Raw genomic sequence first — 27,546 nt, forward strand, 5'->3', positions numbered from 1 at the left:
AAGATGACCGGGGTGTTCCTACTATAAGATCCCGCGAATCGTGCTGCCTCTCGAGTGACAGCAAGACTCGGCGCGAGGACAGGGGAATACCTAGAAATGGAATTAGCGTAACGTTGTCCTTCAACCTCCTGGACATTCATCTGACGGTCCATTAATTAGGCATGTCCTTGTAGTCGTCTCTGACCGCCCTCACGACGTAGCTGACGGACATCTGACGGACACTTCTTTACCGCAGGTCGTTTGGACTGCGACACAACTTTGTCTCCTTAAGGGGGCCAAAAACTTGAAGCCCTCCACAAACCGATACACCAAGAGGGTCAACTAAAGGGACGCAACAATATGCATTTCTTACCAAGGAACATTTATGTATGGGATGCTCATGCCACTCCACCCGTTAATGTCGCAGGTAAAGTGGCTGTCCTCCGGGTATTGTTTTCATGACTAAGAACTCCTATCTGAAAGGACTGTATCAACATGGCGCGGTGTCTGTGTCGTTATTTTTCTCCTGGTTGAATATGATTCTGGACATCGATATTCCCTGGGCTCTCTTTCCCGCAGATAAGGAGGGGGACCCGATAGGAGAGCCATTAGACCACGAGGATGACGGCACGTTACCCTTCGGAAATTATGCTATTTGTTCAGAAGGTTGGGCTCGACTTAATGCTGTCAAATTTCACAGAAAATTTGACTTCCGTGCTGTACCTCTGCCAGATGCACGTCCCATCCCTGTTAGTCTGCTTCGCGAGAGCCATCGGCCACGACCGCTGACTATGGAAGCAACCCCTGTCACTGAAGTGCGTCTCAAATATCTCTGCAGAGTCGCTAAACTTTCAGGGTTATTCGCATAGGCTGAATACTTCAGGGACCGCGTTCGCGCTCGAGACAATCGCTGCTGTGTAACCGGTATACCCGTGCAACATGGAGACTATGCCACATTTCATGCCTCGCATATCTTCCCTGTTGTGCATAAGGACACGGTGAGTGCTTCCTTTGTTACGCCTCCAGAAAACTGGCTCACTGCTTCGGTGGTCGTTGTTGGGTTAAGTGGGATGAGAAAAGATTCAAGGACAAAATACAGGACGATGCATCTATCGCCTCCCAAGGCCCTGACGGAATCAACTCCATACAGAACGGCGTGCTGCTTCGGACTGACATCCACGACATGTTTAACAACTATGACTTTGGAATCAACCCGGACGTGAGTAAGGCTGCGCTCTAACGTCTAACGACGTGCCCTGAGTCGACCTTCTTCCGCTAGGACGAATATCAAGTCATTGACTTTACTAGCCACGGCAAGCTGCACGGACGCTCACTCTGGATCAACATGAATGTGGGAGCAAAGTACCGCCCTTCAGATGCCCTGCTGCGAGACCACCTTCGGCAATGCGTCCTCGCTCATGTCAAAGGACAGGGAAGACGAGCTGATTGGTTTGACTTCGAGCTGACTGACCTCGACCCGTGGGGCAAAAAATTACTATCTGGTCATTAGTCGACTCGAACCCGAAGTCACATCCAAGGTTATACTCTGTTGGAAGCTCCGAGTAGTAGTCTGGGGGTACCAGTACATTCGCGTCTTTGTTACGGTGGACCTGACGTTACTGGTCGATAAAAACAAGACAATACAAGCGTGAATTACTTCATCTCCGGATATGATCTCCTTGTTTCTCTGCTAATTGATTGGAGGAAGACGAGCCAGGAAGAGTGTCCAACGTTTTGCGTCCACAAATTACTTCGACGGCCGTTTTCAGCAAGTCGAACCAATCATCGATCTGCTCAACGCCCGCCGCCGTTCTCGCATCGAACGGTAGGGAAAAGCTCATCGGTATGTTCCCATGATACACGGCATTCAGAATAATATGGATGGCGCCAGTGTATCCTGCAGCCTTTCCCGCCTCCACCGCATCCTTGCGGTCCTTCAAGAACTTCTCGTAGTGCTTGGACCCCATCAGTGATGCATACCACGTGAACGGGACTATTTTGGCGTCCACGACGGTAAAGCGGGACCAAGGACGGGACGTGGGCAATGGATTAGGCAGACAGTCGATCCTGACCATAAAGACATTGTCTTCCCAGCCGCGGGGAAGGAGGTCAGCCCCGACACGGAACGCATTCGTCGATGCTACGTGAAGCGATGGCATGAAGTGTCTGCCACGCCGCCACTTCGTCCGCAACTTGCGATCCGCCACTTGCGAGGGCAGAGCTTCCGGCGCTTTGTCCGACGTGCGCTCCCTGGCTAGCAAGGCATCGTCACGCTTAGTTAGAATTTCGTACCAATAATTTGCCGCGCGACACTGCTCCTTATGTTCAGGCCAGTCTGACTTCTGGCATTCGCGACTCTGAAAGTGAAATCAATGTCAGAGCACTGTCACAAATAGCACCGCTGATCTCTTACACAATAATACCATCGCTTGCACCCTGCGCACACTGATAAATTCACGTTAGGGCCTCTGGCTTTGCCACCTGGTAGAGGCAAGGATGTCTGAGGAATTAACTGGAGTATGACAACATTCGGCAAATTGACTGACACTTCCTGCATATGTTGAGGGCATCTCTGGCCTCTCGAGAATCGACCGGATATGTCTCTACAGCCCGAGAAGCCATGATATAGTAGTCCTACGTTTGTTGCGTCTAACCTCTGGCCACTGTCCTCTGAAGTTGGAGGTGTACAGGATTAGGAGAGCACGGCACCTTCTTGCACTAGCGGTTCATTTTCTTGTCAGTACGAGAACAGGAGAAGGAGGTTGCGACTCGCCGGGTGTACTCACCTAGTATCAGCCTGAGTGATGGGAGGAGACCTGAGATGCCCCTCCCATTTCCATTCCGTAGCACATTAGTACTTGTCTAGGCCATGTACTTAACTGCGAAGGTACCTACCTGCCCCTGTCTCCTAGTTCACCCTCCTAAGTCGTCTTGCAGCTGAGCCACCAGGCTGTTCCGTTTTCGGGAACAGGGCGCAAGGTGTCTTGCGATATAGGCGCCCAGCACGCCAACTTGAACCACGACCTTCGGCGTGACCATCGGTGACCATGGACGCCACAAGGCCCTCTCTTCCGTCTCTTCCAGACAGACAAACTCTCAAAAAAGCCACCACGCTACCGGTCTATGACGCTGAGGGCAACAAGCTCAACTTTAAGAACATTTTTCGGGAACAGAAGACAATTCTGATTTTCATTCGTGTTGTATCAGTCTCCTATTGAGTCTCCGTCTGAGACGATAAGCACGCGCTGACTCGAACTCCCCTGCTTTCTTTTATATTGTGCATCTCGCTTCATTTAGGACACTTTTTCTGTGGTGTACGTGACTACTTGAGCCTCACTTGCGCGATTCTTCCATTCTGATGTTGACCTGGTGTAGAGCTGCCAGGTAATTTTCCTCTCACATAATCGTGCGTTCGAAAACTTGAGACTCTCTAGCAATATGTTTCACAACTTGCATCGGTGCGAAAGGAGGCCTTGGAATGGGCTGGTGCACGGATAGTACTCATCGGTTGCGGTGATTGGCGACTCATTGCGAACTACTGCGGTAAGTGGGTGGCATTGCGATTGGGGATGTACGTGTTGGAGTTCCCTACTTCTACGATCTCCCTTCCCCATCCTTGCAGTACTTCCTTCTAGAATGAATGGAGATGGAGCTGTTGCAAGGACTTCTGACGAAGCCTCGTTAACTTAGGCTGACTGCTGTGCACCTAAATCTTATAACCAGTGACCACTGGCTTCGAGGGCGACGTATACGCGGATCCCGCCCGCACGCTGTATCATATTTTCGACCTTATTCAGTCCCTCGAGCGCACACCTAGTAGGCAGACGAAGCGGAGCTACATCACTAAGGGCTTTCTCCAAAATGCCTTGAAGAGCATCTGGGTAAGCGCGGCCAATCACGCTGCAAGTTTCCACATCTTGTAGAGGGCAGGAACTGACAAACCCTCATGATCAGGATGGGCCAATCAAAAACCCGACGCGTATCGGCAAGCAAGGAAACATTTCGCAGTTAGGCGGTGATTTCATTTTCGGACCACGTACGTACACCTCTCACTCTTGTTACCATAAATTGACATGTTATTCACGAATACTTCAGAAGGCGAAAAATGTCTGTTTGCATCGCGGATGCATCACACAGAGGATCGTGAGTTATATATTTTTATGTGAGGCGAGCTAATTCATCTTGGTTTGATATCACTCAGACGTGGAAGTAGCGGACCTAATGCGTGAGGCAGGAGTCGCATACCCATGAACATACCTCCTCTAGACTCGGCTCCAAGGCATTGTAGGCTTCCAATGGGGATCTCTGGAACACTGTTCTACAACATGGAATTCTTGTAATATTGTCACTCCACAGTCTCTTATTTCTGTAGCTTGCTTTCATCGGTCAGTCCATCCCATTTCCGTGATGGCGTACAATCCACGACCTTCCCACACCTTGACCACCCTCAGTCCCGCTCGCTCAGCTAAGGCGCTGAAGTCTTGTGGCGTGCGTTCCATACCGTTGAACATCGTCATCATGTTCATGTCACGTATTCCCGCCATCTGGTGGGCATAGCCATAGTTCGCGGGAAGTGGTGCCGGCGCACGCTTGAGGTGGGGCGAGCCCACTGTCGTGTTGATCGCCTGATCCGTGGACAGGATTCGCGAGTGCGGCGCCATCGCTTTGCGCAGCTCCGTCAGGATGGCGACACATTCGTCGTCTGGCCAGTCATGCCTGTGTGCGTGCGGTGAGCTGTGTGGAGCCTAACACCATTGGAGGAGTAAGTCACGTACAGGATACTTCGCATAAGGTATACGTCTGCTCCCTTCACAGGTTGTGCCGTGAAGAAGTCGTGTCCCATGAGCTGGGTCCTTTTGGTCTCGATGGCTCCAGGGCATCCTCGCAGCCAGACTGCTTCGGCCTGCCGAATGACTGCAGGGACGTCTTGCACAATGAAGCGCAGTTTCGGAAATCGCTTCGCCAGATCGAGGCTCATGCCGCCTATTGGAATATAATGCATCTGTTGACTTCGTTTCAACAGTCGCAATGGGATGCACACCTACCCACTCCGCCTCCAACGTCAACAATCGTGCATTCACCGAGGGCTTCCCATGGGAAGTCTGTCAAGACGGGTAAGCATAGATTATCGATGATTTTTTGTGTATTTTCACCAGCATATAGGGAGGCTGAATGTGTTCTCCCACCTCCAACCATCGCAAGGTTGAATATCTCGACCATGCGTCGTGGCTTCACTGTGCCATCTGGTTGCTCTTCTCCTTCCTCGAGATACTCCCAGAACGTCTTGGCAGTTCCCTTCGACTCCTGGAATGCCGTCTCGCGCGGAGAAAACGAATGTGTCTTGACGGGGTCGAAAAGCACTGCAGGCAATTTGGTCGACGCGGCATATAGCTCTGTGCCACTATAAAGATCATCACACTCATCGTTGCAACTTGTAAGTGTGGAAAAGACCTACTGAAGCAGTACCCAGCACCTCAATGGCTCTCTGCACAAGTACTGGCTTGTGGGGTTGTTTGCGAAGTGACGGTCTCGAACTTCTGCGAAGATATGCACTGAACAGAGGACGCGCAAGACCCGTACTAGCTCGTTTGTCAGGTCTATTTTCGACCACGTCTCCCAAATCTGCGACTAACTCACGGAGTTTGTGTGCCTGTATGTTGACCTTCGCACTGATGTCCTCGATCGGGACGCCGGTCGTAGTAGGGTCACCGTCAGCTAGAATGTTTGCAACGCGCGCCTCCGCTGCGACGTACAGCGCACGCGAAATGTAGTATTGGTTCGAGACCTCCATAAGGCGGCTCCCCGGTTCTTGCACGAGGTCACTGCACATCCCGCAGGCGCCAACGATGGTGCGGCGGGCTTCGTACAGCGCCGCCGACGGAACGAGACCCTCGTCGTTTGTCCGGCCTTCATCTTTTGCATTCTTGAGGTCTTGTGCTTCCCATTCGGTGATAACTACTTCTGAGGCATCGTTGAGAAGCTGGATGAGGGCTCGTAGTTTCCGACTTTTCTTCGCTGCGCTGGTCATGGTGAACAAGACGATAGGGGCGCCTGCACCCAGAGACTCACGGCAAGAATACAACGCAGCGCTCGCTGCGTAAAGCTGATTCTCAGGCTCGATTCTTTCTCCCTTGACGTTGCTGATAAAGGGCGTTTCAAAGAAGCACACTCGCCTCGCTCTGGGTTCTCGAGTACCACGCACGCGCTGGATCGAGGGCATGTTTGAATGGAGACGATATTAGAGGTAATTATACGTGGAGCACGGGCTAACAATACATTGACCCGTAGGACATTATGAAGTGAGGGTGATACAAATACAGCAAGGTCCGTGAATATAACTTTGCCAATGCATATTACCACCCGGCAAACGCCAATGGGTCACTGGGAGTAGACTCATCAGTGTCGTCGAAGTGATAGTCATCGAGACATTCGGGGGTTTTGGCACGATATCCAACAGGATATTTCTTGGGATGATATTCATCGGGATCCTCCTGGGGATTGTCGTTGCGTTGGTAGGCACCGGTATACGCACCAGGAAAGTCGTAGAAATTATTCAACTCATCGAGATTCATACCAAAGTGTCCGGAATCCTGCTGGTAGTAGTGGTCGAGCCAACCGTTATGAGTGCATTGAAGCCAGACGAACCCTGTTTGTTGCAACATGAATAAGATGTGAACATAACAAAGCCTTCAGAACAACAGAATGGGAGAAATACTTACGCAAATCTTCGTCAGCGCTCATGACTCCTATGGTTCCAAATGTGAGACGGTCCCCGTGACATAGCGTAGTTGGTGTGTTGTCTGGGATCCGTTGGTCGTTGATCTGAATAGATTCCGAGAGTAGTCATGTCAGTGTTGACTGGTAAAGTACATACTAGCAGCCACGTAGCGAAAGTAGAGCAAAGAAAGGACGATGAGGTGTAACACTCACGTAAGTACCGTAAGGCTCACCGTGATGGCCGGAGTAGCCCACCACCTGCACCGCCCCATCGTCGTCGGTTTTGTTCCACGATATCGTGGTGTGGTGAAAAACTGCGAATGACACGCACTCAGATCCTGCCACCGTCAGCTAATAGAATTTAGAGAACATACTGATAGAGCCTGCTGTCGTAACTTGAAGGTCCATGGTGTTCCCACTACCAATCCTATACGATGTCTTCGTTCTGCTAAAATACCAGTTTCGGTATGGTGTGCCTACGTTGAGTGGCTCCAGATATCCCCAGTACTGATAGGCCCGATGCCGAGGTCTACACGAGGATGACGGTGGCAAGAGTTTAGGCGATGGAGGCGGAGTAACAGTCTGCATCCCGCTAACATGGGCGAGCTCTAGTGTATTTGGCGGTAAAGTGATGCTCCCACTATCGGGTGGCGGCGGAGAGGCCAGCAGCCTGGGTTGAAATTGTCGGCGAGACCTAGTAAAAGAACTGCGAGTCATGGGGTGACAAGGTCTGATGAGAAAACAGCGGCGCTCGAAGATGGAAGTTGGATGAAGACAAGGGAGGATGTTGACGTTGGCCAACGATTGGAAACTGGACAATTTATACCACGCGCAAAGAACTGCGTCACAGCGTGATAGGTCATAACGGAGTCGGTGCTTAGTTCCATTGTCATTGTTGTTCCGATAAGGTAACCAGAGCTACTTGACAGGACGCCAGCTTGCGACGGAGACGCACCACGCGGAAACAGCAGGATGCAAGGAAGCGAGCTTGAGACCGACAGCATGGTGCGATGCGGCGGGTTAAGGCACAACGAGGACTGTCCACAGCCACCTCCAGCGGCCTGAGCGTAACTGACAAAGCCCTTCGGTGCGATCATATTGTCAAGTCCAATGCAAGCGTCAGTTCTGCACTGGAATTTATGAATGAGACCGACCAGCGATATATTTTGACTCTACAAGGAATAACCTTCGGACAAGACCAGGAATCAGACTCCCAGACATCACGACAGGCGATCCTGCCAGCTCTACTACGAGATGGAGGTTCAAGCACAAGATTCTTAGCACTGGGCCAGAGACACGTGTGTAACTTACTAGCTTAGAGCTCTCAGACATATATTGTCCTTCATGAACGCCGCAGGAGCGAAAGCGTCAAACCACTAGTGCGTGGCCGTCTAAGCGAGAGGGAGGAATAGGCGCCTCATATACATAAGCGCCACAGTGACCTCGCCGCAGACACGGATATCCTGAGGCACGAAGGTTGAAGCAGAGTGTCTACCATAGATCTGCCTTCGGGAGACTACCACCTCCGAGTCCGAGCATCTACCACCATATATATAGATGAATCTCTCTTATAAATCGCACTTCAAATTGCTAAATAGCTCACGTTGGCGCCGCCGTTGCTATCTGTCAACAACTCTGGCTCCGCCGTAGTACATCCTTGCAAGCTCACGAAGGCTGCTCATCACGTTTATGGGTCTACAGTAAATTCCCAGCGGAAGCGAAGAGAATTCTGGCTGAGGAGGGATATTATGCTGGGCGGTCTGCTGGAAGTAATTGCTTGAAGAGGAACTCACTGCTGCCACTCCTCTCGTCGTGCTCTCGTCCTTCAGTCTCTGCAGAACACGGGGGGTCCATTGAAGAGCCAGATCGCCAATACAAGGAGGTACTCCGGACCCGAGTGCGGTCAAGGTAGTACTTTGTACTTCCATCGGGAAATTGGGCGTGATCTGGTTTTACCTGGTAGCGCTGACCAGAGTCACACCACTGTGACCGAAGCTGATGATAGCTTGTCACATCTTACGAACCTCCACGATCCTTGGCGCTATCTGGTAAGTCTTGATAGACTTCCGACGTTCTTGCGCATGGCTTGTTAGGCTGGACAAGTCTTGTTTCATCGGCTTTCCGGATCCCGGATTACGAAGTTGAAGTCTTCGTCAGCCCGCCCTAAACTAGCACATGGTCCACGTTCGCTTTTCAACATCAATATCGATACGATCTCCCTTGCCTCTCCCTCTCACCATGGAGCACCCCGTTATCTTTCTCTGAAACTCTCGAGCTGTTTGCTCCACAGTTTTAATTCTGTGTCGCTATGCGGAGACTCTTATGCGTACTGTTGTCATCCTCGAGCTGGCTTTGCTCCATGGTGTACACCATGTCAATGTTGGGGGATTTGACTTCTTACTGACAGTTATGTGTGCAGAAATTTCCATGGATTGTGCATATTGTGGTGCACCTTATTCTCGTGGAGCCTAGATGTGTCTGGTAATGCAACCTCCAGGGTCTCCGGGACTCCGCGGCGAAGAAGCTCGGGCGAGTCATGGTACGCTACATGAATGCCAATAATTTTGAGACATTGCATCGGATTCTCGTGATGGTGTGAATGGTGTGGCTGGATCCGAAGGCGCAAGGTTGGTGCTGTTTTCGTCGCTCTCGTGCGTTGCGAAGATACAAACTGGGTTGAGCCACCATGTGCGGACCCGTCCGACACCTATTGGGACACTCCGTGTGAGTCTCCCGTCGCGACCTCTATGCTGAACGTGCATGCTTGTACACGAGGGTCTACTGCATGGCTATCGCCAATACACCCATTTGTCCGCCTCGCCAACACGCCTCAGGTATTGCATATCCATACCCGGTCATGATCCTCGGCAAATGTAGTGCTCTCGGCGTTCTTTGTGAGTGCTATGTACGACTCTACTGAAATATATTTGGTGTTTTCTATTTGTGGTGGCGGTGCATGTGGCCGTACTCGAGCTCACAAGCATCCATCATATGTACCAGATTGGTGAAAAATTGCCAGCCTTGTAGCTCTGGAAAATCAGTAGATAGTTTTACTACTGCTTATCAGGTCATCTACCAGCCTGGTGCATCTTTCACGTCTGGCAAGGCTTGTAAGGCCTTACAGGGCCTGATAAAGGTCAAACCAGATCAATGCAAATTCTCCGATGTCAGTAGCCGGTCCACGATCCTCCAGCCTAATGATTGTACTTATATTAGTACGCGTTTCTGGTTTGATCACTGGTGTAAATGTAACCGTTTCAAAGATTACGTTTTGCCCATGAGTTCCAAATAAACTATTGTTATAATTATTATTACTTTCGCAGTATTTGGTAATAACCGCGTTTGAGTGGCGGACGCGCCTGACTTCTCTTGCATCCAAACCACGACATGAGCGTATGTTGTGGCCACCTTCCTCATTTTTACCATACTTCTGACACCTTTCTTTTCTCTATCAGGCCTTAGAAGTACTCATGGAGGAGGACGTTCTCAGTGACGTCGTCCCCAGTAACATAGTATCGCGCCAGGTGAGCTGGTACGATCATATCCCCCGACTGGCTCATTCTGATATACTGTTTCTCTATCGAGGAGAGCGAAGGTGTAGAAAGTGAGTATGAGGAGCTCACGAGCGAGATAGAAGTAGACGAGCTGCGCAGTGATCAGGAGGATGAAAGCAGTAAGGTATGCAGTGGGCTCTTGCCTTTCCATTGGACGCGACTAAGCAGTGAAACGCGCGTTTAAACATGGTAGGCGGACAAGGGACAGCCTTCACCTTCCAAGCTGGCAAAAATGCAGGCAACTGCGGCACGTCAGCAGAAGAAGGAAACCCGGAAGGCTGCCGAGGGCAAATTACAAGTGAAGAGAGAAGAGATGGACAAAGCCAAAGTGAGTTCTGTATTATGCTACGTGGTTGCCCTTGTGTGGCTTAGCACGATACCCAAGATCACCGACGCCGTCAAGCGATACTCGTATTTGCTTGGTCAAACAGAGTTGTTCAAGCATTTCGTGGATATCAAGGTGCGTTGTGAATTTGGTTAATGGACGCGTATTTCTTCATCTGTGATATCCCACAGAAAGCCCGTGATCCTCAGTACGCCGCGATGCTCGACGCCCAGCCGAAGCCCAAGGGTAGGGGACGCAAAAAGGCTGTGTGCGTACGCCACACCACGCCGGTCCTCTGCTGTTCTGACAGACCACTCTGTATGTAGGGACAATAGTGCTCGTCATCGCAAGTCAGAAAAGGAGGAGGACGAGGAGTTGTTGAAGGATGGCGAGCTTGCAGCGGAGGGGGACGATCAACCTTTTGTCTTCGAAGAATCACCGAGCTGTCAGTGCCGTCTAGCCTTCTGTTTAATCATACTACTGACTAGTTTGCAGTCATTCACGGCGAAATGAGGTCGTACCAGTTGCAAGGGCTGAACTGGATGGTTTCATTGCACCATAACGGGCTGAATGGCATATTGGCTGACGAAATGGTACATTCCAATAATTTTCACCGAAGGTGAACACTCATCTAATAGCTATGTCATCCAGGGTTTGGGCAAAACACTCCAAACTATCTCCTTCCTCTCGTATTTGAAGCATTACAAACATATTCCTGGGCTCCATCTCATTGTGGTTCCAAAGTCAACGCTGCAGAATTGGTCCCGCGAGTTCGCAAGATGGACGCCGGACGTCAATACCGTCGTACTGACAGGTACCAAGGATGAGCGTGCAGAGCTCATTGCGAACCGGCTGATCCCCCAGGACTTCGATGTCCTCATCACCTCCTATGAAATATGTCTCATCGAGAAGTCGGCACTCAAGAAATTCTCGTTTGAGTACATCATCATTGATGAGGCTCATCGCATCAAAAATGTCGACTCTATCCTATCGCAGATTGTCCGGTCATTCATATCCCGTGGTCGCTTGTTAATTACCGGTACACCACTGCAGAACAATATGAAGGAGCTGTTTGCGCTTCTCAATTTCATCTGTCCAGAAATCTTTTCGGACTATGCTGACCTGGAGAGCTTCCTCCACAAGGACTCTGCAGAGGCAGACAATGATGATGAGAAGAGCAAAAAAGTGGTCGAGGCATTGCACAAGATATTGCGTCCTTTCCTGTTGAGACGAGTTAAGAGTGACGTGGAGAAGAACTTGCTTCCCAGTAAGTGCCGTGTTGTGATGTGATACTGCTGGACAATTGACCGTGTCTGCAGAGCAGGAGATCAACATCTACGTCGGTCTTACAGAGATGCAGCGCAAATGGTACCGCTCTGTCTTGGAGAAGGACATTGACGCTGTCAACGGTTCGTCCTCTACTCGCATGTTGCGCTGCACGCCTCACATCCACACTAGGCTTGACCGGGAAAAAGGAAGGCAAAACGCGGTTGATGAACATGGTCATGCAGGTGCGCGTAGCACAATGACTGACGTGGATCCTCCTTCGCTTACCAGGCATGTAGCTTCGTAAAGTGACTTGTCATCCTTACCTCTTCGATGGCGCAGTAAGCCTTTAAAACTCTATTTCAATGGCACTGCCTCTTATTCACCTTGAATGTAGGAACCTGGTCCTCCGTATACCACTGACGAGCATCTCATCAATAACTGCGGCAAGATGGTTATCCTTGATAAACTCCTGAACTCTATGAAAGCGAAGGGTTCCCGCGTTCTGATTTTCAGCCAGATGAGCCGCATGCTTGATATATTGGAAGATTATTGTCTGTTCCGAGGGTACAGTGCGTGGAGAATATCTTGTGTTCATAGTCACACTTTTGGCTGACACGGTGTGGATGCCGTTGCGCAGAGTATTGCCGTATTGACGGTGGAACCGCTCATGAGGACCGGATCGTTGCTATCGACGAGTACAACAAACCGGACAGCGAGAAGTTCATTTTCCTCCTGACGACTCGCGCTGGAGGTCTCGGTATCAACTTGACTACAGCAGACATTGTCGTATTGTACGATAGTGACTGGTAAGGGAACACATTGTATGCATTTTGGATGGCATTCTCATGCGTTATAATTCAGGAATCCACAAGCCGACTTGCAGGCTATGGACCGTGCTCACCGCATCGGCCAGATGAAGCAGGTCTACGTCTTCCGCTTCATCACGGAGGGCAGTGTGGAGGAGCGCATGTTGGAGCGTGCTGCACAGAAGCTGCGTCTGGACCAGCTGGTCATTCAGCAAGGACGGACACAGAACACCAAAGGTTTGTCTCCACCAGTTGACAGTCGCCGCTCAGACATCCTAACAATTTACAGCGGCTAACAAGGAAGAACTGTTGGAAATGATCTCACACGGCGCCGAGAATATCGTGAACGCGACAGAAGAGTGAGTGTGCTTTTGCCACCAATGTCAGCTCTGTTACCTACACCTGTGGTTCAGCAGCCTGCTCATCAACGACGACATCGACGCCATCATTCAACGCGGCGAAGAGCGGACTAACGAGCTAAACAGCAAGTATGAGGGGCTCACCTTCGAAGATCTGAGCAACTTCAAGTCCGAGGCGTCTGTGCAGCAGTGGGAGGGCGAAGATTTCCGGACAGGCCAACGAAAAATATTGCAGTTTAACCCGCTGGCTTTGTCCAAGCGCGAGCGGAAGCTCAATTACTCCGTCGATAGCTACTTCAAGGAGACAATGCGTGCGGGCCCCTCCAAGACGGAGAAGGCGCCGAAGGTCCCTCGTGCGCCGAAGCAGATCCAACTGTGAGTTGCGTTGGTTGACGTGAAGCGCCTGTTCGAATGACCATTGTTAGGCAAGACTTCCAGTTCTTCCCTCCGCTTCTTGCGGAGCTTCAAGAGCAAGAACTTGCTGCACACAAGGTCAGCAATCGATGACGTTAAGTTTATTGCCAGTTGTTGATGAAGCAATAGAAACTCAATGAGATCCCTGCCACTCTTCGAGAACCAGCAGGACCGGAAGATACACCGGAAAAGCTTGAAGAGGAGCGGCAGGCTGCGCAAGATTTCATCGACAGTGGTGAGTGATGGGTGCTCTTGTGCAGTCAACATTCTCTAACGCTTGTCTACTCACAGCTGAACCTCTCACCGAGGAGCAGATGCAGAAAAAGGAAGCCCTTATAACCCAAGGCTTCGAGGATTGGAGCAGGCGAGACTTCCAGCAGTTCATACGCGCACTTGAGACTTATGGATGGTGACTCTCATTAATTTCTGAGCGCGTTGCGACAACCTAATGATCAACCATTTATTAGGACGGACGACTATGACCTGCTCGCTTCCGAAATTCAGGACAAGACAGGTGATGATGTTGCTCGATATTACCCCGTCTTTCGGAAGAAGTGGAAGGAGCTCGTAGGTATGAGTTACTCCGTGAGATTCCCTTCGGGCATAACTAACATGTCTTCTCAGAATATCCGCGTATCAAGGCTCGTATAGAGGAAGGCGAAGCGAAGCGCAACAAGCGATCCAACCTTGAGGCACTACTTGCGAAGAAGATTGCTTCCGTACGATACCCCATGCAAGAGCTGGAACTCAACTATCCTACGACTAAAGGCAAGGTGTATTCAGAGGAAGAGGACCGGTATCTTTTGTGTCGGCTAAACCACTACGGGATGCGTGCCGAGGACGTTTACGAGAGAATCAAGAAGGATATCACTGAGTTCCCCGTCTTCCGCTTTGACTGGTTCTTCAAGAGTCGGAGTCCGCAGGAGTTACAGAGGAGGTGTAACACGCTCCTGGGTATGATCGAAAAGGAGGCGGAGACGAAGCAGGCCGAGGAGGTCAAGACGAAAGCCCCGACAAAGGGCAAGGTATGTTGCCAGACCTTTGGTTTCATTTCACCCTACTCATTGACAGCGTAGAAGCGGAGCATTGAAGAGGTGCAGAAGGCAGATAAAGCTTCACGGTCATCGACGCCGACCAGCACCACGATTGCCGCTGCGCCAGCCAAGCGCCCGTACAAGAGGAAGAAGACGTAGTGAAGTTTCGCAGGAGGAAGTGGTCTCGGACTTGCTGCATTTGGCTTGTACATGACATACATACGTATCTGAGGAGCTGTAGAGTACCCTAGAGTGCATCGTAATTATTCTGTATCCTTGCGTGGAATATGGGCGTCTGCAATCAACTTGACCATGGCGACCACACCCACTCTCCCGGGCGACTTCGGCGAAGACGTTACCGTTCCGAGACCTTTCACCCACAATGTTCCAGACAATCTACGCAGGGCGAATGTACGCCTCCAATTTCCTCCGGCCTATGTCGTCGTCGGCGTATACAGGCTATTCACAGACAAGAAGCTATACGGTCCGGCCTGGAAAAAATGTGAACATGGTGCAGTCAGGGGCTTGACCATCGGACTCGTATGGGTTAGTTTTGCAAGTGTCCTCACGATGTCACCAAGTTTAACGGAAAACTCCTTGTATGTAGGCGACGACGACGTTTAAGATGCAACGTAAATTCGTTGAGATCTTCCTTATAAAGTCGGTGTCTATTTCTTCATTCTCAAACTGACGCTAGCTACATGACCACTGCAGTTCTCCTCGAGTTACGGGACTATCAAAGGAATCAGTCTTTGGATTCGGCGTTCCGTTCGATCTACCAACATGTATGTCTCCTCCTTGCAGCGTTATTTACCATGAGCGACGACATTTCTCTAGATGCAACCGTCATGTTTCTGTCCTCTCAGATTACGGTGATCCTGACCTGGTGCCTCTCCCACAACCTCCGTATCGCCCGCGAACGCGCGTACAACCAGACCATCGAATCGCGAGGCAAAGGGTCCGAGTTTTGGCAACCGTATGTCGAGGAGTGGGACGTTCCCCCACACGTGGGCGGTAGTGGCTGGGGAAAGTTCTTCGGCGGTGGCTTGGGCAAGATAGTGGTCAAGAGTACGTGCATTTATTGCGTGTGCAACTTTACTCTTAACTGTTACTCCAGTCGGGTTATATCCCTTTGACTTCGTGCCTTTGGTTGGTATTCTTGTATCCGCTTGGCTCCGAGCATTGGGGACAGCGCGGTATCTTCACCGGCCAGTGAGTTTGCCCTTCGTGCATCGACTACGGACTAAATCATACTTCCTTCCCAAAGTACTTCCAAGCTAAGGGGATGACAACGACGCAAGTGTCCGTCTTCATAGAAGAGCGCAAGTGGGACTACAGAGGTGCGCATTTACTCAGACAGTACCTATAATATTTGCTTTATTCAAAAACTAATCCTCAGCGTTTGGATTCGCCGCCGCTCTTCTGGAGCGCCTACCACTGGTGGGGCTTGTGTTCTCCATCTCGAACCGCATTGGTGCTGCGATGTGGGCGCATGGTGTGTTAGTTTGCTTACTTCCGCGTTTCTAATCGTTAAGCATGTGTGCAGATCTCGAGAAACGGCAGCATTATGTCGCCGAATTAAAGATTAGCAAAAATGGACAGGTTGCTCCCCAGTGACCGTAATATGGTGCAGTGGTACGGCCGTCGAGACACATGGTGTGGATCGATTATTTGATCGCCTTGTTAGCCATTTATTTCCATGTGGGCTTCATGCTCGCGGATACATTTCTGACTTCATCGACCCCAGCGGAGATTGTGGCGGGAGGTGCGGTCTAAAGCGCTTTTACGCGTACACGTGTCCGTGTCGTGTCTGCTAGTGAAAACGTTTGACTTACATCTCCGGCACATCGTGCGAGAGAGATTAGTCGAAATCAACTAAGTGTTTCGATCCAGGCAGTTTAGACACGACGCTCTCATCTCAGTCAATTTACATTCGGAATGCAAGATGACAGACGGTCGAGCTCCAGAGGAAGGCTCAAGGTACGCCTGCAGCGCCTTCTCCGGGTCATCCCAAATATTGCAACTACAGACAACGCATCTACTTTACGTAAATCTTGGCAGCTTCGTAGACTATACGATAGGCTACTCACACAGTGATTTGCACCCACTGGCAGGATTATCTTGAAGTTCATACCGCCATCGCGCAACGTGCAGGAATGGTGAGCGACCCTGAGCAGTCGGCGGCGAGGTCTTCATGTGCAGGGAGCGGCTCCCTGAGTTCCCGGTCAAACCACGTCTTACGGTCTTTGGCTTGTGCTTGCCGGATGGCGATGAAGAAACTGTGTGTCTCGGGCGAGGACCATCGACGACCTCTGCGATCTCCTCCTAGGACATGCCGTAAATCATCGGCCGGCGATGCACCGACGGGACGATGTGGGAGAGGAGCTTCGGATCGCGCTTCGACAGGGAGCCGTATTTCCAGTAGGAGATGACCCACATAGGGTGCATTGCGAACTAGTACTGTAGTACGGGTGGTAAGCATGGTTGGGTCGATTATCAAACGCGTTCCAGGTTCCTTCGGCAACCAATGATCATGCATCGTGGACGAGATCGTGAGTTTTTGAAGATGTTCTCGACGTACGGCTGTTGAACGTTGAACCCCATGCCATGCACGGCGAAGAGTAGGGAACCGAAGAGGACGGGGGCAGAACACCGATGTCGACGTAATGCAGTTCGATGTCATCGCTGTTCACCGGCACCACAAAAGAAGACACGGTTGACGGCGCCAGCGAACACGGTCAAGGCACCTTAGGTTATGCAAACGGTACGGCGAGCATCCTTTTCATATTAGAGGTGGGCGACGATTCGTCGATCTCAACAACCGGCCCGCGCGTCACCCGCAAGAAGCGGTCGATCATCACCTCTCAACGACCAATGCTGACTGCCATCGTTGAACAGGAACTGGCGTCGCGGCGGGCTTCTATGGACTTGACTTCAGTGTCGAGAAAGTCCCGTCTCCGAAGGCAACGGTCATCGTGTGGATGGTGTGCGCTGTAGTTGGGGATCTCATCATAACTGCTTCCATATTTTGGTACCTGCGTGGCCACAAGTCGGGCTGGACGAAAACGGATAAAATTGTGGATGAGATTATTCGGAGTAAGCGCCATCAGCACATATTCTAAGAGTTTTTATGCAATTTCTACTTTGCAGATACCATACAGAACGGTACGAATGCTCATCGTTGTATCTTCTTGTCCATCTGAAATCTATGATTACAGGGCTTCTAACCTCTGCGGTAGCTACTGTCGAGCTACTGCTCTACTTGGTGGAGACCGCGCCAAATTACATAGGTCCGTTGTGAGACGCTGTCGTTTTTCAATTTTAACTGGGTTTTGCACACTTTGCACTCTCGTTCATCCTTCCTCGATTGTATGCAAACAGTATCATGTCTTCGCTCAACGCGCGAGAGACACATAGCTATGGCGCATCATCTGCTGAGCAGAGTGCCTTCAGCTCGCGTGTGCTGCGTGACCGACAGGTGCGTGAACACACGCTATACAACATATGATCATACTGCTGAAATTGTATCAGGCTCCAGAACTACTGGTCCACGTCGAGTCGCATAAGATGGCCGATGACACGAGGGCGACGACAGACTGGGACAACAAGACGCAGGTGGTTTAGCCGTGTGCAACGCACGGTCTGGTACAGCCCATACCACCCCTTTGGGCAGTTTGCTTCTCCAATCGCGAGCTGTGGTGGCACTTTCTTGTCGCCTAGCAAGAGCTGATCGTGTATCCCGAGAGCATTGTTTCCGTTGACTAACTGGATTGTCTCAGTTTCTGGTATACCACCAGACATTTAGGCGGCCGACTTAATCTAGAGGTATTTTACTGCTCAGACTCTGATAGTACCAACATGTTTTACAATTCCACTCCACTCTTTTACTCGATCCCAAGCTGTACATGTGCACGCCTCGCGTTTGAAGTTTGTTTCGATGTGAAAACTAGAATCCCGTATGAGAGATCTCATAACCCGATAGACGCGCGGAGCAGCGACGCGGCAGTTAGCTTATCAGGTCACTGAAACCGAGACATACACAATCTTTCTAGCTATTTACTTCCATCTGCTTTAGACCCGGACTTTCAGTCGATCTCAAGAAGGAAGGCTTAGCAAGCGGTCGCCATTGCTTGCGCATACAACTACTAAACACGGTGTCACCGCTCAGAACGATATAATCCTCAGGCTGTCCGATCCTGATATTGTGACTTCGTGATGGTCAGTTCAATAGCAAACCATGTCTGGTGATACCTTCATTCATTCTTTATGTAGGCGCCGTCTAAGAAGGCTGGCAAGAAGGTCGCGGCTGCACCCAAAAAGGGCGGCAGCAAGCCAACGAAGGTGGCGAAGGTATGGATACGTGAGTTGCAGGATACGGAGATGCCAATCCACAATCTCTGCAGGCGGACTGGAAGGAGGGTTTCAAGAAGAAGCAAGTCGGTGTGTCTGACATGACCTTACTCACCGCAATCACAAACGAGACCATCACCGAAAACCTCGAGAAGCGTTGGCTGAATGGCGACATCTACACGTACATCGGAGCCGTCTTAATTTCTGTGAATCCATTCAGAGGTGTGTCATTTTATTGACTGTCTGTATCGTTGCCTAAACTGTGCGCCAGAGACGGGTATCTACACTGACGAGGTTTTACAGCGGTATAAGGGCAAGAACAGGCTCGAGATGCCGCCGCATGTATTCGGAATTGCAGAGTCTGCATACTACAACATGAACGCGTACCACGATAACCAGTGCGTGATTATTTCCGGCGAATCGGGGGCGGGTAAGACGGAGGCGGCGAAGCGCATAATGCAGTACATCGCCGCCGTTTCTGGAGGCCAGGGCGGCAGCATCCAGGAGATCAAGGACATGGTGCTCGCCACAAACCCGCTACTAGAGAGCTTTGGATGTGCGAAGACGCTTCGCAATAACAACTCCAGTCGACATGTACGTGAACATGTCCATCTCTAGCTGTGTTACTCATGAAGTGACAGGGCAAATACCTTGAAATCATGTTCAATGACCAAGGGGAGCCTATCGGGGCCCAAATCACCAACTACCTTTTGGAGAAGGGACGCGTAGTTGGTCAGGTGGAGAACGAGCGCAATTTCCACATATTCTACCAGTTCACGAAAGGTGCCTCGGACGAGCAGCGAGGTCAGCGAGGCTCTTTATGGCGTGTACATTTCATATCTGATCACGGCGCAGAAATGTACGGCCTGCAGACGCCGGAAGCCTATGCTTACACAAGTATCAGCAACTGTCTCGAAGTCCAGGGCATCGATGACCTGCAGGACTTCAGTGAGACCATTGTTGGTGGAAACCCTTCTTTCCTCTTCCGCATTTACTAACATGGTTGCAGCGAGCAATGCAAATTATCGGGCTAAGCCACCTTGAGCAAAGCGAGATTTTTCGGATGTTGGCGGTCATTTTATGGCTTGGGAATGTCCAGTACGAGGAGATGGATGATGGTAACGCTAAGGTGGCAGATACTAGCGTTACCGACTTCATCGCGTACTTGATGGACGTGGACGGTGCACTCATGCAGAAGGTAATGACGATCAGAATAATGGAGACGCAGCGCGGTGGGCGACGGGGATCTGTATACGATGTTCCCCTTAATCCTGCACAGGCTAGTGCCGGACGCGATGCCTTAGCGAAGGCAATTTATAACAACCTATTCGAGTGGATTGTGTCCAAGATCAACGTCTCCATGAAACCACGGTCCACCACTGCACAATTGATCGGTATTTTGGTCAGTACAATTGCCATTGACTGCTTTCGTTACTGATCGTCCGTACGTGAGGCAGGATATCTTTGGCTTTGAGATTTTTGAGGTCGGTGTGTACAGCTTATCTTCAACGATGTCTTGTTGATCATTCTCAGGACAACTCATTCGAGCAACTATGTATCAACTACGTAAACGAGAAGCTGCAGCAGATCTTCATCGAGCTGACACTGAAGACGGAGCAGGAGGAGTATGTTCGTGAACAAATCAAGTGGACGCCTATTCAGTACTTCAACAACAAGATCGTGTGCGACTTGATCGAGGAGAAACGCCCGCCAGGCATCTTCGCTGCACTAAATGACGCTTGTGCGACAGCACACGCCGACCCCAGCGCGGCAGACAACAGCTTCGTGCAGCGCATGGCGAGCTTGTCGAGCAACCCCCACTTCGAGTCTCGCGGTGCGCAGTTCCTCGTCAAGCACTACGCCGGTGACGTGATGTACAACGTTGCCGGCATGACGGACAAGAACAAGGATGTGCTCGTCAAAGACTTACTGGACCTGGTTGCTGGTAGCAGCAATCAGTTCCTCCGAGGTCTGTTTCCTGATCGGCCAGACCCGAACAGCAAGAAGAGACCACCGACCGCTGGAGATAGGATCAAGGTGGGTACACTGACATCTACAAAGTATGTGATACTCATCGTGTTCGTAGTCATCCGCTGCTGCCCTCGTTGAGAACTTAATGCGCGCACAGCCTTCGTACATCCGAACAATCAAGCCGAATCAGAACCGCAGCTCCACTGAGTACGATATCAAGGCGGTTTTACATCAGGTCAAGTACTTGGGTTTACAAGAGAACATTCGCATTCGTCGAGCTGGATTTGCGTACAGGAATACGTTCGAGAAGATGATTGAGCGGTTTTACCTGCTCTCTCCTGCCACCTCGTACGCCGGTGAATACACATGGCAGGGAGATGCGAAGTCAGGTTGCGAGAAGATCCTCATCGACACCGGCATCGCGAAGGAGGAATGGCAGATGGGTGTGACGAAGGCATTCATCAAGAATCCCGAGACGGTGAATAGTTATATTGATGTATCCGATGTCTCTATCTGACTTGCCCCAGCTCTTTGCGCTAGAAACGATGAGAGACCGATATTGGCACAATATGGCCGGCCGCATACAACGTGCATGGCGGAACTACATGCGCTACAAGCACGAGTGCGCCCGGCGGATTCAGCGCTTTTGGAAAAACAACAAGGAAGGCATTGAGTACGCCAAGATTCGCGACTATGGCCACCAAATTCTTGCTGGCAGGAAGGAGCGGCGGCGCTTCAGTCTCATTAGCTACCGGCGGTTTATGGGCGACTATCTCGATCTCAATGGCAAAAGCGCGTTGGGCGAAGAGCTTCTGGCTGCTTGTGGCATTGCTTGTGGGTATATTGACTGCCAATTGTCAGCCATGGAATATTAATGGTGTTATAGACGAGAATGTAGTTTTCAGCTCCAAGGTGCAGATCCTTGTGTCGAAGGCAATGCGTTCCAGCAAACTTAGTACACGATTCCTCATCGTGGTACGCACACCATTCTCCGTGGCTTGCACCACCTGACCTCCTTGCTTTCACGTAATAGACACAGAAGGCTATACACATTGTCATGGCCACAGAGAAGGAAGGTCGTATGCATATGATCCTGGAGCGCAAAATTCCCCTGGTCACAATCAAGAGTATCGCTATGTCTAATCTAAGAGATGACTGGATGGTGGGTCTGTCATCAGCGTTGCAATGTCGTTACTGAAACCATCTGAACAGGCGTTGAACTGCGGAATTACCGAGGAAGGGGATCCCCTCATTAGCTGTGTCTTCAAGACAGAACTTACAACTCACCTGATGCAATTGACGCAAGCCAGTATTAGTCTGGTCATAGGACCAATGTATGTGCATAATTTGCTGCTACACATACGCGCGTTGATGATCGTGTTAGCATCGATTATAACAAGAAGAAGGACAAGAAGGCACAGGTGAAGTTCGTCAAGGATGAGACTGTCCCTAGGAACGACCAGTACAAGAGTCATACTGTGCATGTCCCTTCTGGTGAGCCACCCAGCAGCCTATCGCGCCCGCCAGCGAAGCGAAAGGTAGGCGTTGTGCGTCCGATCGCACAAGGAAAGTTGCTACGGAAAGGTGGACCGTCAGATGTAGGCTTGTCTTACGACCCGTGTAAACCACCACTCACGTCATGATGACAGAAACCATCATCGTCAAGATCTAGGCCTACTACGCAGCCGCTACCTGGCAGGCCGACAGCTGCCGCTGCCAAACCGCATACCCCAGCGTCCACATTAACACCGACTGCGAAGGTATCTCGTGCACCTCCTGGCAGGACGGTTGCGCCTCCGCCACCACCGCCACCACCACCTCCCCCATCTTCAGGACCTGACGTCGAACTGTACCGGGCTAAGTATGCTTTCGAGGGCCAAGAAGGTGAGATGACCCTGAAGAAAGACGACATTGTCGAGGTGGTCGAGATGGGAGATAGTGGTTGGTGGTTGGTAAAGAAAGATGGCGCAGAAGGCTGGGCACCCAATAACTACCTTGAGCTGGTTCCGAAGGCAGTTCCTCCTCCCCCTCCTCCTCCGCCGCCGCCAGTTCACCGTCGCGTGCCTTCTGCTACGTCGACGGCACCGAAAGTGGGTTTCAAGTCAATATCTGCAGATCCTTCTGCCAGACCAGTGGCCGTATTTCCGGGCATGGCACCTGCAAACGGCTCCGCAGCACCATGGAAGAGGGCGACGTCCGAAGGAATGAACGGCACTTTACACGATTCGACGCCTGCAAGCTCTCGGCCGACGAGCTCTTTGGCACATAAGCCACCTCCATTGGCAGTGAAACCGAAGCCTGGTCCACCACCCATAGCCAGCAAGCCTGGCGCGCCCAAGGTTCCCGGTAAACCACCCGTTCCTATGGCATCTCGTCCTGGCGCTGCGCCTCCGAGGCCCAAAGTCGGCGGAGCGGTCAAACCTGCCGCGGTCGGGGGACAGTTGGACCTAGCAGCAGCGGTGAGCATCCGTTTGCCCTGAAGTAGTTGCAAGGTTCTGATACTTCCTCCCAGCTGGCTAAACGCGCGCAGAAAATGGCGCACGATGAGTGATAGTTGTATCCCTAGAGGATCGATGCATGTAAGAATGTAATACCCCGATGAAGGCAGGGTAATTAAGGACATAGGACGTGTATACACCCGTGCTAAGTAGTAGTTAGATGCAACATGTACACATGATTATAAGACTCGGACAGTGATGATGCGTGGGCGTGCTGATGCGCGGACGGGCGATTGCGTGGGTATATCACTCCAATAAACTACATCAAAATGCGAGGATCGATCGTCGAAAGCATGCGAGAAAAAAGTACGAAATCTATGGTGAGGGAGTAACCGTAATCGGGGGCAGTGGCGAGGTGGCTCTGCTGTCGGACTCGAGCAGCGACGCCTCAACTTCGCTCTCGCTGCCCATGTCGTCGTCGCTGTCGGGGACCGCAATGCGCGATGGTAACGAAGGCTCACCCAACGCGCTCCTGTCCGCGAGCGAGCGCGTCTCAGTGTCGTCACCACGCCATGAGCGTACCTCGTCGGCGCTGAGTACCTTCGCACCGCTGCGTCCACCCTCGGCAAAATCCGCGGGTGTCGATGCGAGTGCGCGCGCACACTCGTCGAGCAGGGAGTCAAGGATAACCTTCACGCGGCGGTACGGCTCATCGTCGTGCCCTTCAAGTAGCGCTTGCTCATCCTCATCCTCCGAGCCAGCGTCTGTGCCCGTCTCCACGTCGTCCTCAGCAGTGTCATCATGCGTGAGTGAGGACTTGACCGCGTGATACGCGGGCGGTGGGAGGATGAGACGCGATTCGCGGAGCTTGCGCTTGAGGTCGCGAATCTCCTTCGCTTGACGATGCTTCGTGGCCTCCAGGGATAAGTTGATAGCAAGCAGGGAACGGGTCGTAATCTCCAGGTCTGCAATCTGCCGAATTCGCGCATGCGATTTAGTCCTAATATGCGATATTCGTGCGGGAGCGCTAGCGTACCTTCCGATTCGACTTGGCTTCCGCCTTCATCTTGCGATCGGGGTCTATATCCTCCGAGTTGGCGGAGGGAACGTGATCATCCACGTCGTCATCGTCGAAGCCGCCCTCGCTTGGGGAGGGAGTAGATGCTGCCGCGGCGAGAAACACTGCCTGGGAGGACGTCGAGACCGCACCACAGGTAGGTTCCTTGAGCGCAGACGCCGGCGCCGTATTCCGGCTCGTGTCTGTCGCCTGAGTTTCGCACGATACAGATGAACGTGAAGCGGACGAGCGCGAAGAGAACGAGAGCGTTGACATGGGTGGGGACTGGGGCGGTAGCGGAATCTCTGCGGGGTCTAGCTTCGTGGGCACCGTGTACCCGCCGTACTTGACTACGAGATCATCGTTCGCCGGAAACGGCTGGAAGGCGTGCACGCGCTGCGAGGCGCTCTCGCGCGTCGTCGCGAAGCGTTGATGGGCATGGGAGGGGGTGCCCGAATAACCGTTCGCGGGTGGCAAAGGCGGGGACAGTGAGATGTTCGAGGCGGAGGCGGGGCGTGCGGAGCGGTGCGCGAGGGGTGGCGACGAGGGCGACGAGGGCAGGCCGGGCTCGGTGAGCCTGGATATCTTGGACTTGACGCGCACGACACCGAGGGTGACACCCGCGTGCGGGGAGCCGTTCTCTTCCGAGGACACCCCGACTCTCGAGGATGTGGGCGAGTGCGATGGGGAGGGCGCAGTGGAGTTCGCGGGTGATGGGATGTGCGAAACATGCGAGGAAATACTGCCGTTGCGCGCTTTACGCCTTGGCTGCGTCTCGGTAGACACTGTGGTCAATGCATGCTGCCTCGAATCTGTACCCGGCGACGCCGAGCGTATTCCGTTCGCCCGAACATTTGTCGTCAGTCGCGCCTTCACTGGAAATACTACCGATGCATGTGGAGCGTGGTCTTGTTTGAACGGGGACGGTGCGCGTGGAGAGGGCAAAGCACTTGGCGGGCGCGTGGAGCTATTCGTTCTTCGGCTTATAACTGTAGCACTACTCGTCACCTTAGCCTTCGGGCGTGCGATGGGTAACGACGGTGACGGCCCCAACTGTGGTTGTTGGAGTTTGGATGGTGATACAGGACGAACTCTGTCATATTCGAGCTTGGAGGTAACCTGGACGGTCTCAGCGCTCCGCACGGCCGACGGTGTGTAACAAAACGAACCTTTGGCTTATAATGACTTTCCATAAGTTCATACAGACATCTGACGCGAGGTATATGGGATATAATAGTCTCCGTCGTTGGAGACAAGAGTTCTGAACACAACAGCTGACGGTGGGGAGTTTGCCAGTTTGGTAGACTCGGCGAGCAAGCGGGTTGTCTAGATGCTTACATAATCTCTCGTACAGAAGAATATAATCTACAGTCTGGTAGCGTGTGCGGTATATTCAAGCAGTAAGTCAGTGCAGCTATAGGTACAGTACTTGCAGTGATCATACAACTCCCTTTTTGACGAGGACATCCTCTACAACCTTCTCCACCATCGCTCGCAAATTTGAAGTGCCTCCGCCCGATAACGCAGCCTGCACACTCTTCTCCACGAACTTGCCCAGCATGTCCACCTCGATGTTTACCTTCGCACCGAGCGCCTTCTTGCTCAGCGTGATCTTCTCCTGTGTGTGCTTGATGAGCATGACGCCGAAGGTGCGCTGCACGTCGTCGACCATTGTCAGCGTGAGCGACGCGCCATCAATCGCGACATAGCCCTTCGGTATAAGGTAAGGAAGTAAGGATGGCCGCGACGATGTCGGCTCGGGAAGTTGAAACAGCAGGCGCAGCGAGTCGCCGTCAGGCGTACGGTCAACCAGTGTTGCTGTGCCATCCACATGCGCCTGCCCGCAAGGTGCTTTCGGTTAGATCACCACCACCGCAAACACTGAAAAGACACACCTGCACGAAATGCCCTCCAAACCGCACATGCGCGCCCATCGCGCGCTCTAAATTAACCTGATCACCCACCTTCCGCTCGCCTACTTCAATGAGCACCCGCACCGCACCAGCATAGAGGCAAGCCACGCACCGAGATCCGTCCGCTCTAGCGTCTCGTTCGCGAGCCATACCGTGAACCACCCGCCGCGCGCCTGTGCGTCGAACGCCGTCACGGTGAGGCATGCGCCGTTCACCGCGATGGAGTCGCCGACATGGCAGTCTCCCAGGATAGGCGATGCGTCTGCAACGGCGAGCATGCATCCTCCACCATCGTGCTCGATAGATGCGACCGTCCCGAGGTGCTCAATCTGAGAGTAATGGAGGTCAGTGGTGGGATGGGGAGTGCTGTGGGCAGCATACTAGACCTGTGAACATGATAGTCAGGCTACTTGTGGTGGTTTGGACGAGTCGGATTCGCGAGAGCAGTGGTGTAACGGAAAAGCGGGCCCTACCTCAAGTCGGCAGTAACGCGTTATGTCACCGGTGACATAATCACCCATTTTGCACGTCGGCGTGACAACATCGTGACAAAGCGTGATAAAACATGGATTTTCGCCGAAAACAGAACTCATCCAGTACTGGACCGTCCGCCGTCGTTCATATTCACAATTGTTTGAGATATGCCAGTATGAATATGTATGAAGAAGGTAAGCAAGGGGACTGGAAATGGGGGAGGTATGCTGGGGTGCCGACTTGTAGGGGAGGAGTGCCAATGTGACCGTAGGGTATAGTATAGTGAGTCCCTCACTATACTATACCCTACGGTCACATCGTGAAGGACAAAAGAATACCACAGCCAAATTAGGAAATACTGGGACTAAACTGGCGGAGCACTGAGATGTATGGAAGCATAAGCGGAATGTCATCACTGATAAGTGAAGCGATCTCTCACCGCAGACTCTGAATCTAGGATCACCGTCATGGCTATCTTCAAATCTATGTCGTTCCGCAGTGACTCTAAGCCTGTCTTCTGTGCCTCCTCCAGCTCACCTAGCCTCAGCCCTATGTTGCACAGCCCTGCCTGCAAGTCGGCCAACATCTCCTCAATAGTATCCAGGCAGAGATGGTGGGACACAAGCTCGGTCTCCATAGTGGAGACTGACTTGTGTAGATTGGCGATGTATCATGAGCCTGTAGATTAGATTAGTGTTGCATGTAAGTGGTGAACGTGAGAAGAAATCACCTGGCGTCAGCGTTGACGAGTCAGAATTTGTCGGTGAAGGAGTTTGGGAACTGTAAGTGTGTGAGTGCAATGATGACTAATGTCGAGCATGTCACATCACCTCATTGTTGATTGCAAGTTGGGTAATGGGTGAAGATGAGCGGCGCAATGAAGATG

At 51.8% G+C, this 27,546-nt stretch overlaps 12 protein-coding genes across 12 annotated transcripts; 7 read left to right on the forward strand and 5 right to left on the reverse strand.

The window, feature by feature from the left end:
* Nucleotides 1–339: 339 nt before the first annotated feature.
* SCP_0100750 (predicted protein) lies at nucleotides 340–1,489 on the forward strand (the record flags this gene model as incomplete). Its single annotated transcript, XM_027752315.1, has 6 exons — nucleotides 340–406; nucleotides 463–645; nucleotides 712–794; nucleotides 849–977; nucleotides 1,046–1,198; nucleotides 1,259–1,489. The coding sequence occupies 6 exons, from the start codon at nucleotides 340–342 to the stop codon at nucleotides 1,487–1,489; spliced, it is 846 nt and encodes a 281-aa protein (XP_027608116.1).
* Nucleotides 1,490–1,637: 148 nt separating this feature from the next.
* Nucleotides 1,638–2,601, reverse strand: SCP_0100760 (hypothetical protein; the record flags this gene model as incomplete). Its single annotated transcript, XM_027752316.1, has 3 exons — nucleotides 1,638–2,336; nucleotides 2,393–2,460; nucleotides 2,526–2,601. 3 exons carry the CDS (start codon nucleotides 2,599–2,601, stop codon nucleotides 1,638–1,640), a joined length of 843 nt encoding a protein of 280 aa, XP_027608117.1.
* Nucleotides 2,602–3,026: 425 nt separating this feature from the next.
* SCP_0100770 (hypothetical protein) lies at nucleotides 3,027–4,230 on the forward strand (the record flags this gene model as incomplete). Its single annotated transcript, XM_027752317.1, has 8 exons — nucleotides 3,027–3,174; nucleotides 3,277–3,293; nucleotides 3,355–3,363; nucleotides 3,414–3,522; nucleotides 3,703–3,860; nucleotides 3,934–4,015; nucleotides 4,075–4,122; nucleotides 4,181–4,230. 8 exons carry the CDS (start codon nucleotides 3,027–3,029, stop codon nucleotides 4,228–4,230), a joined length of 621 nt encoding a protein of 206 aa, XP_027608118.1.
* A 777-nt stretch (nucleotides 4,231–5,007) lies between these two features.
* Nucleotides 5,008–5,386, forward strand: SCP_0100780 (hypothetical protein; the record flags this gene model as incomplete). The annotated part of the gene is made up of 2 exons (XM_027752318.1): nucleotides 5,008–5,093; nucleotides 5,143–5,386. The coding sequence occupies 2 exons, from the start codon at nucleotides 5,008–5,010 to the stop codon at nucleotides 5,384–5,386; spliced, it is 330 nt and encodes a 109-aa protein (XP_027608119.1).
* Nucleotides 5,387–6,332: 946 nt separating this feature from the next.
* On the reverse strand, nucleotides 6,333–7,413 carry SCP_0100790 (hypothetical protein; the record flags this gene model as incomplete). Its single annotated transcript, XM_027752319.1, has 4 exons — nucleotides 6,333–6,625; nucleotides 6,699–6,801; nucleotides 6,910–7,010; nucleotides 7,071–7,413. 4 exons carry the CDS (start codon nucleotides 7,411–7,413, stop codon nucleotides 6,333–6,335), a joined length of 840 nt encoding a protein of 279 aa, XP_027608120.1.
* A 2,670-nt stretch (nucleotides 7,414–10,083) lies between these two features.
* Nucleotides 10,084–14,616, forward strand: SCP_0100800 (ISWI chromatin-remodeling complex ATPase ISW2; the record flags this gene model as incomplete). Its single annotated transcript, XM_027752320.1, has 23 exons — nucleotides 10,084–10,089; nucleotides 10,152–10,220; nucleotides 10,282–10,374; nucleotides 10,444–10,578; nucleotides 10,636–10,710; nucleotides 10,767–10,843; nucleotides 10,902–11,020; nucleotides 11,071–11,168; nucleotides 11,227–11,842; nucleotides 11,895–11,984; nucleotides 12,034–12,086; nucleotides 12,141–12,182; nucleotides 12,239–12,413; nucleotides 12,482–12,650; nucleotides 12,706–12,887; nucleotides 12,940–13,009; nucleotides 13,064–13,384; nucleotides 13,435–13,501; nucleotides 13,553–13,658; nucleotides 13,715–13,832; nucleotides 13,891–13,994; nucleotides 14,048–14,448; nucleotides 14,500–14,616. 23 exons carry the CDS (start codon nucleotides 10,084–10,086, stop codon nucleotides 14,614–14,616), a joined length of 3,303 nt encoding a protein of 1,100 aa, XP_027608121.1.
* Nucleotides 14,617–14,769: 153 nt separating this feature from the next.
* SCP_0100810 (hypothetical protein) lies at nucleotides 14,770–16,074 on the forward strand (the record flags this gene model as incomplete). Its single annotated transcript, XM_027752321.1, has 8 exons — nucleotides 14,770–15,003; nucleotides 15,065–15,117; nucleotides 15,172–15,242; nucleotides 15,295–15,525; nucleotides 15,575–15,669; nucleotides 15,725–15,797; nucleotides 15,857–15,952; nucleotides 16,004–16,074. The coding sequence occupies 8 exons, from the start codon at nucleotides 14,770–14,772 to the stop codon at nucleotides 16,072–16,074; spliced, it is 924 nt and encodes a 307-aa protein (XP_027608122.1).
* Nucleotides 16,075–17,133: 1,059 nt separating this feature from the next.
* SCP_0100820 (hypothetical protein) lies at nucleotides 17,134–18,187 on the forward strand (the record flags this gene model as incomplete). The annotated part of the gene is made up of 6 exons (XM_027752322.1): nucleotides 17,134–17,221; nucleotides 17,356–17,553; nucleotides 17,608–17,622; nucleotides 17,676–17,747; nucleotides 17,839–17,935; nucleotides 17,989–18,187. The coding sequence occupies 6 exons, from the start codon at nucleotides 17,134–17,136 to the stop codon at nucleotides 18,185–18,187; spliced, it is 669 nt and encodes a 222-aa protein (XP_027608123.1).
* A 485-nt stretch (nucleotides 18,188–18,672) lies between these two features.
* Nucleotides 18,673–23,329, forward strand: SCP_0100830 (Myosin-1; the record flags this gene model as incomplete). Its single annotated transcript, XM_027752323.1, has 17 exons — nucleotides 18,673–18,675; nucleotides 18,730–18,807; nucleotides 18,861–19,029; nucleotides 19,079–19,401; nucleotides 19,449–19,611; nucleotides 19,663–19,766; nucleotides 19,817–20,209; nucleotides 20,265–20,291; nucleotides 20,341–20,844; nucleotides 20,894–21,256; nucleotides 21,306–21,612; nucleotides 21,665–21,753; nucleotides 21,812–21,940; nucleotides 21,991–22,112; nucleotides 22,163–22,376; nucleotides 22,428–23,237; nucleotides 23,291–23,329. 17 exons carry the CDS (start codon nucleotides 18,673–18,675, stop codon nucleotides 23,327–23,329), a joined length of 3,837 nt encoding a protein of 1,278 aa, XP_027608124.1.
* A 262-nt stretch (nucleotides 23,330–23,591) lies between these two features.
* On the reverse strand, nucleotides 23,592–25,466 carry SCP_0100840 (predicted protein; the record flags this gene model as incomplete). Its single annotated transcript, XM_027752324.1, has 3 exons — nucleotides 23,592–24,188; nucleotides 24,253–25,392; nucleotides 25,443–25,466. 3 exons carry the CDS (start codon nucleotides 25,464–25,466, stop codon nucleotides 23,592–23,594), a joined length of 1,761 nt encoding a protein of 586 aa, XP_027608125.1.
* A 245-nt stretch (nucleotides 25,467–25,711) lies between these two features.
* On the reverse strand, nucleotides 25,712–26,582 carry SCP_0100850 (Riboflavin synthase; the record flags this gene model as incomplete). Its single annotated transcript, XM_027752325.1, has 4 exons — nucleotides 25,712–26,110; nucleotides 26,169–26,248; nucleotides 26,299–26,515; nucleotides 26,568–26,582. The coding sequence occupies 4 exons, from the start codon at nucleotides 26,580–26,582 to the stop codon at nucleotides 25,712–25,714; spliced, it is 711 nt and encodes a 236-aa protein (XP_027608126.1).
* A 490-nt stretch (nucleotides 26,583–27,072) lies between these two features.
* On the reverse strand, nucleotides 27,073–27,297 carry SCP_0100860 (hypothetical protein; the record flags this gene model as incomplete). The annotated part of the gene is made up of 1 exon (XM_027752326.1): nucleotides 27,073–27,297. The coding sequence occupies one exon, from the start codon at nucleotides 27,295–27,297 to the stop codon at nucleotides 27,073–27,075; it is 225 nt and encodes a 74-aa protein (XP_027608127.1).
* Between the last annotated feature and the right edge of the window lie 249 nt (nucleotides 27,298–27,546).

The sequence above is a fragment of the Sparassis crispa genome (genome assembly GCF_003851025.1).
Source record: "Sparassis crispa DNA, contig_000000F, whole genome shotgun sequence".
Classification (NCBI taxonomy): domain Eukaryota; kingdom Fungi; phylum Basidiomycota; class Agaricomycetes; order Polyporales; family Sparassidaceae; genus Sparassis; species Sparassis crispa.